The sequence below is a fragment of the Impatiens glandulifera genome, chromosome 7 (genome assembly GCF_907164915.1).
Source record: "Impatiens glandulifera chromosome 7, dImpGla2.1, whole genome shotgun sequence".
Classification (NCBI taxonomy): domain Eukaryota; kingdom Viridiplantae; phylum Streptophyta; class Magnoliopsida; order Ericales; family Balsaminaceae; genus Impatiens; species Impatiens glandulifera.
This window is the reverse complement of record NC_061868.1, coordinates 5,436,649-5,447,965: the sequence shown is the minus strand read 5'-3', so window position 1 is coordinate 5,447,965 and position 11,317 is coordinate 5,436,649. Positions and strand designations below refer to the sequence as shown.

Genomic DNA, 11,317 nt, shown 5'->3' with positions numbered 1-11,317 from the left:
GAATATATATTATTTTTATAAATATATAATTTCAAATATATTTAGTATAAATATGATATTCTAAAATAAATGATATGAATAAAAATAATAATTTATTATTATATATATTTTTCACATTTCTACGCCCTCTGATCTAATCTTTCAATTGTCAATTTTTGAGCTCTCTCACCATATTTGTATTATCATTCATTTCAATTGTAATTCGATACTTTTAAATAATTAAGGTTAGTTTAATTTCTAAAATTATAATTATAAATAAAAAAAATGATAATGTATTTATATTTTATATTTTACTTAATTATTTTATATATTAAGATACATATATTATAAATAATAAATAAAAATATATTTAAATGTATATTTTTTTTATTATAATAATTTTATATAAATATATAAAAATATTATAAATATATAGAATAGATGAGATAATGAATAAAATGATTAGAGAGAGATTAAATTGATGAGAGAATGAATAAAATGATTAAAAATGAATGAAATAGATGAGAGAGAATGAATAAAAAAATATTTAAAATTGATGAGAGAGAAAAATGCTGAGATTATAATCTTAAAAGCTGAGATTATAATCTTAAACGATGAGGAGGGAGGTATAGAGAAATTTGAGTTTAAACGCAAAAGTGTGTTTGATTATAATTTTTTGCATGAACTTATTACGCAAACAGGGCCGGCCCTGGGGTAAGCCCGGCAAGCCCTCGGGCTAGGGCAGCCCACTTGTTAAAAATATTAAGGTATTTAATAAAATCTATTTAATCTTAAATGTAAAATGATGTAGCTTAGTGGTTCAACATACAAACTTAAATTTTATATGGTTATGGGTTCAAACCTTACCAAGAACATTTTTTTTATCAATTTTTTAAACTTGACCTAGGTTAACAAAAAACATATCGCCTTTTTTCTACTGGGGCTGAGGCAGCCCAAAACTCGAGGCCGGCTCTGTACGCAAAATTACTGTAGCAGTTTATTACGCAGACGCCAATAAACTGCTTATAAATGCTAAATGAAACATACCCTAAGACGACGATTCTAATAGTAGAACGTGTTCAATTCATAAATTAAAATATATTTTTTATTATAAATAAATAGGGTCCTATCTCTTACCTTATCATGAAGAAATAATGTTTTTTTAAGTATGGATAGGGTGTTGTAAAATGAACCCGGATAATTGAAGAATTGATTAATATTTCGATTATTTATAAACATGTGAATCCATCCATATCTTGATTCTTTGTCCTTTTTTTTATTATTATTATAATAAATTAATTAATTAATTAAATGGGTTTCAAACATGAACAAAAGAGGAGACATGATCTATGTCATCATGTGTTATTCAATGGCAGCTTGGAAACCACGAAATCATACCCTTTTTTTTTTGTTTTTTACTAAAGGTACTTAAATTGACGACCACTTAATTTGATTATTTTGATGGTCATCCATTTCTAATTTATATATATATATATATATATATATATATATAATAGTTTAGAACTCATTTAAGAGTTTTCTTTTTATTATGGGCTATATTATATATTCACATGTGCGGAATTCTCGTAAGATGATCATGTGGCTTTTTTCATCTTATTTTTGTTTAAGTTGCAAGTAATACTAATTTGTCTTTACTTTTTAATATTCAAATTAATTTTATTCATTTCTGTCACACATGTTCGATCAACAACGAATTTAATATTGTATATACATTTATAATGTTCTTATAGTAATTATTTCGATTTTCCAAAAAAAAAAAAAAACACTTTAAATATAAATAAAAATAATGATTATGTGTTCAATATTTATTTTCTTCATTAAAAAAATGTTCTTACAAAAATTTAAACACGTTTTCACGGTAATTTAAACATGATACATTTTGTCTAGAATATGGCTACAAATGAGTAGTCGTTTGCGAGCCGCTAGGTTAAACCTAGACTTGAGTTTGACTTTAATCAAGTTCGAGTCGAGCTCATATAAAACGTGTTCGATGGTTTGTCGAGTTTTTTTTAACCTGATAATAAATAATATATTTATTTTAATATTAAAATCTAAAATTTAAAATAAATATTTTTTTTTCACAAATATTTGAAAATTTAATTTTAGTTCAAACTTTTTGAATCAAGCAAACTCGTAGATAAATAGTCGAATCGAGTTCGAACTCAAATTTATAAATTCGTTCAAGTCGAGCTAAAAAATACTTAATCAGTCAAACTAGGTTACAGTCCTAATCCAAAATAATAAAAAAACATTTATTCATGTACAATTAACTATTAATTGAAAACATGTATTAAATACCTTCATTTTTTTTATTTTTGTACTTTTAAATTATGTATAAAATGCCTTCATTTTGACAAGGAGTTAAGAGTTCAATTTGAGATTGTACTAGCTTCTAATCTCAAAAATGATATGAAAATGTTTTTTTGGATATTTAAATCAAATCCATACTCAAACTTTTTTTTCTACTAAAATCCATTCTTTAAAAGTAGCTTTACTTTAAGGCATTCTTATTGAAAACTCGAACTTTTGTTAGGTAAAAATGAAAAATTAACCAAAACCCAAATCATTCAATCTAAATTATTAGATATGTATAGTAATTTAAAGCTGAATTTGATGTATTTAAAGGGAATACTTAATGGCAATTATCAAGGCTAATCTCTTCCTTCTTTTTAAAAAGAAAATTATACTTTTCATTAATAACTATGAATCACACCATCTACCATATATCTGTAAGTTACAAAAAATAAATAAATAAACTTGTTACTTTGGAGATCAAATTTAAAGCCTCATATGATGCAACAAAATAAAAGGAAATGGATGGAATACCAACACCTTCTCTCATCCTACTAGTATTTTTGTAAATGACACATGAATGTGATGAAAAATAAACAAGTCATATGAAAAAGTAAGATTTGTGATACAAAAATAAAAATTGACTTTCACTATGTGTTGTTCTTCAATCATGGGAGCCATCAGTCCCAAACCAGAAATATGCATAACCTGTGAGCCTAAAAAGATAGATAAGAGATTACTTACTTGGGAATAAGAATTTAACCAAAATATGAACATGTTTGGATCATCTAACCAAATGAAGATAAATGATCTAACAAAAGCACACATAGACCCCCTTTGGAAACACATTCCCAATAAGTTTCTATGTATGGATCCGGAAACAAAAGTAACTAAGTTTAGCTTCTAAACATTGTTGTATATGAATCTGGATCTATATACAAAAAAGCACATGAGTATTGGTCTAGCCTCAGGTATTTAAGAAGGAATTTGGCTAAGAAGGTCACTAAATGATCTCAAGATAGGAGCAAATGAATCCATTGTAAATCCTACTTGACAATTTGTCAGCAAATGATATCGCTAATAATCATGTTTGCCCCAATCGAACTAAAACTGAAAACAAATATACTATTCTCAATCATGATCCATCACAACTACCAAGTTGATATCCTAACCAAGTCCCTGGTTCGACATATCTTAACCAAGTTGAGCACATTACTTGATTTAAAGAACATCAATCTAGGGATGACAAATCGCCGATAAATTTCTCAAACTAGTTTAACTTTCCAAATGTGATCCCATCTAGATGAGAAATCTTGCATAAATGGTGTTTCCAAATGAAGACAAGTGTATACCATTTAGATCCCCGTTTCTTTGAATTATGTTACAGGTAATTTAGGCCATTTATGTAACGTTATGCAACAGTTTAGGCCCATTAAGAGTAGTATATAATGTAAAGAAATTAGGGATACGATTACGATGAATGACGAACTTTGTAGCCGCAAGGCACAATTTGTTTCCCACTTCTTTCAATCTAATCTCATTCACACTACTGTTATCTCATCTCTATTCTAACACCCTATCGTCTCATCTCCTTCTTGGTTTGGTATTAACTATCACAGTGGTATCAGAGTGGTCAATCCTCGGTCATTCAATATATCGTTGGTTTCACCGCAAAAAGGAGGGAGGAAAATAGTAAAGCAACATTCTGGATTTCGTCGTCGATCATCACACCGTCTGAAGCATCACATCCATCGGCTGTCTCTACAAAGGAGAAAACGGTAACTCTCTTCTCTTTCCATATATCTTTTGGCCCAAAAGAAATGACCGGTGGGTGATAGGTTAGGTAGGTTAGATTTGTTATTTTGGATGGAAAGGTAGCACTGCCGGCTGTAGCTGATAGATTAGGTTATGTTAGTTTAGTTTTGCAGCGGTAAAAAAATGAAGAAGAAGAATTAACATCTTGCTGCATCTAGGATAGGGTTTATAGAGTGCCCAGACATGGGAGGAATTAACATTGGCATTGAGGAAACATTTCAACCAAACTCCCATGAAAAAGTCTACAAAAATTTTGTTAGATCTAAATCGAAAAGTATATAAGAAGTTTATGGTTAGTCTGGAATCAAGAAGAGCAGAATTGAGAAGAAGAGCGAAAACAGAAACAGAAGCTAGGAATATTGAAAGTTTTGTTGGAATAAAGTAAGAAATTTCATGAAGAAACTAAGTTTGGTTGATTCATTGTTGTTGACTTATTTGGATCTAAAGTTAAAGTCTAGAAGTGAAGAAGATGAGGACACCGAGACCTTTGGTCAAACCTCCACTTGAGAAGATCGAGAATCAAGATTTATATTTGGTCATCCATGTTGATCTTGAAATTTCTGACCCAGACGATTCTGTTACCAACACTACTAGTCATGATGATTATTTGGGTGGTCATTTGGAGCTTCCCTTGTTTACTCTAGAAGAGTGTCAAGACCCATGTCCAAGTGTCAAGACCCAATCTCTTCTATGGAACTTGAGGATTCTAAGCTAAAATTTTGATATCATGACAATTACTTGGGTTATCAATTGAAGGACAAGATTTCAATAGTTGTTGTTGGTGACAAGAAAAAATGCATATCAAGCTAAGTGTCATGATGATTATTATCAAGTTGACCAAAACTAACCCACTCTCAATTGCCAGTTGAAGTTTTTGGGGTCTTGAAGAGCGAATCTTACCCTACGATCCAATGTATCAATCATGTCATACATCCTTTCCACATTTGACATTTGAGGTACTTTTTATGGTTCGAGGAACCACCTATTATAGATATCCTATGAAAAATTCTTTAAGAAATCTGACACCAAGGAGGAACACAAGAAGATTGTTGTGGTTTGAGTAACTTCCTGATGATGCGTGTGGTACCTTTTGACGGGCACTTGTTACATGCTCTAGACTATTCTTGTGGTTTGAGGAACCTCCAGAAGGTTTGAGTCATCTTATCGTATTATGATCCATAGTAGAGACATGCTTGACTATTATTACTTTCAACTCGACACAATCCTTCAGGACAAGGATTTCATAAGGAGGGAGCATTGTCATTGGTTGTTTATATTCCATAAAAGTCTATGGGACATTTTATGTAATAGTTTAAACCCATTAAGGGTAGTATATACTGTAAAGAAATTAGGGATATGACTATGATGAATTTGTAGTAGCAAGGCACACTATGTTTCCCACCCCTTTCAATATAATCTCACCTCCCTCTACCGTTATCTCATCTCCATTCCAACACTCTATCTTCTCATCTCCTTCTTGGTCTGGTTTTAACTATCACACATTAACTAGCTAAACCTTAAGCTCATAAAAGAAGCAAAGAAAGGATCTATCTTACCAGTATTATCAATAGAAGCCACATATTTCAACTCAATAGAGTCCCAACATTCTCAGCTCAGTGATGTGGTTTGGATCAAGTTCTGGTGCATCTTTATTGACTTCTCGATCTTCAACCACATACTCCTGTAATTATCAAGGAAATCAGTCTGTATTGTTTAAAAGTTACTGACTATCAAGTATATCCACCTCTGTCAAGTACCATGCAGAAGTAGACTTCAATCAAGGAAAAGCTAACAGACAATTGAAACATAAAAATTACCCCTTTACATTTTACCTGAAATAATTGTATTATGTTCACGGTTTAAGAAAATTTGTATACAAATTTGTTTCTAGATATCATACTATTCGTAGTATATCGTTCTTATACAAGCATCCTGTCTTTCAAAAAAAAAGGACAGGAAGGCTTCTGTAATTATTTAGAAACAACCAAAAAATATATTCATACAATCAAGAAATTATTGGTAATTAGAAATACCAATTAATGTTTTGGATGGTGAAAAGTATCCCTTTCACATTTGCATGAGAAACCTGGAAGATACTTAAGGGATTAGCAAATAGCGCTGTAACAAATATAAGTACTCCCTTAATACTACTGTTCAAACTTAAAACAACTTCTACATTTTCAGCCTTAACTATTTATTTAAATATCTTTTGCACATCATGTTCCTAGCAGATAAAAAGCATACTCATTGTTTCATGGAAAGTGATGACAAAAGTATTAACAATGTAAAAAGAAAAGAATACATGATGTTGTATTTATGAGAGGTTCTTTAAGTACAATGTATGAACCTTGGTCAGTTCTTGTTTGGCCAGGACATGGTGGTGGCGTTCATTGATCTTCTGCCCACATATTATTGCTATAAAAAAACCATAGAGTAATCCCACCAAAACAACAGCTAAAACTGCAGATTATCAACAAAATGACAGCAGGAATTAATTCTTAGCCAAGGTATCTAGAATGTTTCAATATATTATCCTGTTATTTTCTTGTATGGATTACGAAACTTGCAAAATTGTCCTTACCAGCCATTGTGTAAAACCCATAAGGATGTTCATCGTAGCCAAACATCTCTCTCAGTTCCTCTCCATAGAATTTGTAGACCAGGACACCTAACAATGCCACAATCTGTTGAAACAATTGCTTTGAGATTCTAGAAAATGACAATGTAACGTAGCTGCAGAGTAAAATATAATGAATGATGTAATTCCTTAGAAAGCCGCTTTATGTGGTCTTTAAATATGATCAGGATACAATTCTATAAATACACTAATGAGGCACAATATTGACAGAGGAAAAATAATTAAACAATACTATTTGTCACGGATAATTCAAGAAATTCATATAGTTAGCGCTTTTTTCTGAAAATTGTTATAAATACTCCAACAAATGACCTTACGGATACGAGTCTTTTACCAATGTGAGCCTTCAAAATTCATAGCGTTACTATAGACTTTCGTGTAGAGAATTATAACTAAAGCATAAAACCTCGGGACCGGATGGACTATTTCATTATATTCCTTTAAAGTTGTTATATGACATGGCATAATTTTGCTATGGCCAAGCTATTTGGGAGGAGCAGCCCACTGCTCATTCGTTATAAAATGAATGGTGTGAAGTCTATATCCTCCTCCCTGTCAATCTAAGTCTCTCATTTGTTTGCCCATTTAGAAACACTGTCTTGAGATAAATCTGGATCTGGGTTTGGACAAGAAAATGTCAACAAATTTATGAAAATATATATCTAGTTAAGTTATGAATTTATGAAAATAACATTCAGATGAGAAACTTCAAAAAATAAAAGTGCTTACAGGAAATGTATTGACGTTTTCTCGTCCAAACCTAGCTTCAGCTCCAAAAAGTGTTTCCAAATGGACCACTCTCTTTAAATTTGTTGTTCTAACCATCTCATCATTATTCTTAAATTCCATACTTGTTAACTATTACCTTTCAAATCTCTAGGGAATCATGAACAAAAGAATAACAACATAATGATAGGATGAAAATGTCTAAGAAGAGGTTCACTAAAGGAGTAATCAAAGAGCAAAAGTCAATCACCATAAAATTTATTAAAAGTCAACTAGGGCAGAATCTATTTGGCACCTTTACTCACAAAAGGAAATTGGTTTACTAAAGCAATAAAATGCGATGTGTAGCCAAAGTCAATCACCAAAAGCAACAAATATAGAAGAAACGCCTTCACTAGAACTTATTCATGTTCAGCTAATATCAATGTAAAATTAACCGCTTCTTAAATTAGTTCCCTACTTTACCCACAAACACACAAAAAAAATATTAGTTCCCTAGAAACAATCTTTTTTTAGACATTTTTCCCCTAAAGGAGGTAAGCACAACATTCGACCTCCCATTTCAATCAAGGTGCTTTAAGTATAAATCGAACTTGAGACCACAATCTCTTAGGCCTTGTTCGGTAAGAGTTATTTAAATAATCTTTAAATAACCCACCATCATTACACCTATCCCTTCCTCAATCAATTTATCAACCAAAATACCCTCTATTTCTTTTTCTTTTTTATATTATTTTTCAAATACCTAGTAAGTCTTTTCACCAAATAACCCAATTTTTCATAACCCATACCAAACAAAATTAATTAAATAACCCAAATCCAAACAAAGCCTTAGTTCAAGACTCTAACCATTTAATCTACTCTGATGGGTTGTACAAAAACAAATAATTAGTATATATCTAATATTAAAACTAATTCATATGGATCTTTTGCTTTGATTCAACACTAACTCTACTGAGAATTTGCTCTTTGTGAATGTTCTCATCTAGTGCTCCATTAGTTGGTTTATGGTTCTTGATGAAAGATAATGAAACAAGAATATCGCAAGAGGGAGACGGGAGAACAAATCAAGAATGGAGATGAAACGCTCTAGAGAACCGGGGAGAGAGAAAGACTACAACTATTATTCATCCATTCATTCCTATCTCATTTGTTTACATAGTCTTATATTTATACTACTATTCTAACCAACTAACTAAAATACTAACTAATATACCATCTCTAACTACATAGTACATACACGTGATATGTCTCCTAGAGCATTGAAATAGCATCGCCAGTAGTCCACTGGCATAAGTTTTGGCCACAAACTGCATGTAGATGTGCATATTTGATTCAACTACTATGACAAACGCATAGATGCTATAGGTTTAAATTGGAAAGAAGATTTTTTTACTTTCTTTGATGAGCTTTTACCAGATAGATTCATATGTTATGTTTCTAACACATGAAGTGCGAGTTCACTAAGCTGACTTTATGAATCGTGTTTTCTTACTTTCAACCATGACGACAAAACATATTGCTTCAGCAAGAACCTAGAACTATGTAACAAATTACAATGCACTGTCTGCTCTCCACATTAGCATGAATATCATACAGAGTCGAGGGATTTGCTACATCATTATATAATTCCTAAAACCAAGAGCATAATAGGCTATACAGGTGAAAATGGCTTGAGTAACGAATTAACAATCGTAGATAAAATCACATTTTTTGTGCATTGGAACTGCATAGGCGGTGCATTTTCCATTGACCCATGAATTGTTTTCTTACACTGAGATACAAAATCACACTAGTAGCCAGGATATGTAAACAAGACATGGAGATTAAGATATTCAAAGAAAAGAAGGTGAGTACTACATGAAGAAAATGTGGGACTGAAATTTTCCTCATTCAGTAAAGCCATTTCGGGATTGAAAGTAGTGAACAATGAGAAAAATAATTGATCACATACCAGTTGAACAATGATAAAAATGAATGCATGGTCCCTTGCAACAAGAAACTGAAATTTTAATCTCAACCACCAGCGATCTGGTGGAACATTTGCACGTAATATGAACACTGCTCGACACTCTGTACAGTGAGCAAAAGCAAAACCCTCCTGGTATTTATATAATTGAATTTAAATATCAAAATTCCAGCCTTCCAAACAAAGAAGCATTAGAATGCATATCTGACCTCGTGGATGAAAAAGAGCATGAAAATACCTTAGTTGACCTCCAATTGTCAAGACATGACCTGTGCACATATTTCTGGGTGCCTTTGCAATGACAAGGTGCAATAAGGTCATCTCCTGAGAAGGAATAAACACCACGGTAGTAGTTCATTCCAATAAAATAAGACAAGTCAAAATAAAGAAATTTACTATCACAGGTAGTCTTCAATTCGTCATGACAAGACACCATATGAGAAATCTAATGAAAGTTCGGTTGAGTATGATGAAAGCATATGATCTGGTGAACATTTCTAATAGAACACAAAAATAAAAAAAGATACATATACCTCCAATATCAAGGCATATTCGGCATTGCGATTGATCTGCATCCACTAGGTGACAACTTTCATCTATATCAATCCTTTGAGCATCATTTGTACTTGAAGAAAAATCCTGGATTGTAGTTCTTATTTCAAATGAAGAAGAAGACTCTTCAGATCTTTGTTCCACATCAGACAGACGTAAGATGGGTTCTGTCTCTGAAATATCTGATATGGATCTATTGTTTGATACTAACTGCATTGTGAATAATGGATGATCAGAAATAAACTGCTAAGCACATCACTAGTGCTCTTGTTCACCGCAAACATTTCAGCTGAGTAATAATAATTTCTGTGGAAAAAAAAAGGGTAACTTCAGCAATCAAAGATGCAGGTAACAAGTCAGGTTGAAATGTAGAAGACAGGGCATTCATTCTACAGTATGAGAGAAGCCATCCAGAAAAAAAAAAATGCAAGAATATGCTGAAGCCTTTAAGAAGAAATAGAAAATAAAGAAAGAAATGAATATGTAGAAGCCATTGAGCAAGCCCCAGAGAGAATACTCGTTGTAAAACAATAGAATCTTGCAATTGGTACCGCTTTAAAATGGCCAATAATTGAGTATATGCTATTTCAATCAAGAAAAACAATGGTGGGAAACATATATTTGAATTGAAAATTACAAACATTGACATTCAATTTCGAAACTTGTTTCGAGAAATGAAAAAAAAAAAAAGGTAAGATTCAAGCTCTGCTCTTGGAAACATAAAATTATCCCTATAGCTGACCTTGTGGGTCAACGACCTTTGACGATCCTGAGACATACAGATATTTGGGACGCCACTGGTTTAGGAAACAACCATTTGGTTCCGTTGAAAACTGGATCCATTCGAGAGCGGCGAAGATGCAGGCATGAGAAAGGCGAGTGTGCAATTCGCACAATATATGTGTGAGAGGAGAGAGAAAGAACGTATTTCACCAGATAGAACCTGCTCTTCGAACCGACCGGCATGAAAGTAAACGTTGGGCACGAAGAAGAAAATGCCAATAGCTACGATCGGGTCGGTAACCTGGGACCCGTCGTCTCTACCTTCTCCCTAATTATTGGTTTTGGATAATCTTAAGCCCTTCATTTCTTTTTCTGCATCTATTTCTCAAAAATTATGAATTTTACTCATAAATCATAACAATATAAATTATTTCAATGATGGAGAATTAGATAATTTTTAGTTTCTGTCAACTTTTTTTTTCATGGTCAAGATATACTAAATATAAATAAGGATTGAAACAAATTAAATAAATTGAAAAAAAAAGTCTTATGAAATTCTAAGTAACTATTTTTTTTAGAAATAAATCAATTATCATTAATTT

General features: G+C 31.9%; 1 protein-coding gene across 2 annotated transcripts; it reads right to left on the bottom strand.

Moving 5' to 3' along the window:
* Positions 1–2,724: 2,724 nt before the first annotated feature.
* On the bottom strand, positions 2,725–10,987 carry LOC124910456 (E3 ubiquitin-protein ligase MARCHF8). 2 transcript variants are annotated; one of them, XM_047451097.1, is made up of 8 exons: positions 10,735–10,987; positions 9,974–10,298; positions 9,679–9,764; positions 9,426–9,572; positions 6,689–6,791; positions 6,455–6,567; positions 5,664–5,788; positions 2,725–3,008 (listed from the first exon to the last, which is right to left on the bottom strand). In XM_047451097.1, exons 2-7 carry the CDS (start codon positions 10,206–10,208, stop codon positions 5,696–5,698), a joined length of 777 nt encoding a protein of 258 aa, XP_047307053.1. In that variant the 5' UTR covers positions 10,209–10,298; positions 10,735–10,987; the 3' UTR covers positions 2,725–3,008; positions 5,664–5,695. The 2 variants fall into 2 exon arrangements, with proteins under 2 accessions (XP_047307053.1, XP_047307054.1); XM_047451098.1 differs by having other exon boundaries at positions 2,725–3,000.
* Positions 10,988–11,317: the final 330 nt, after the last annotated feature.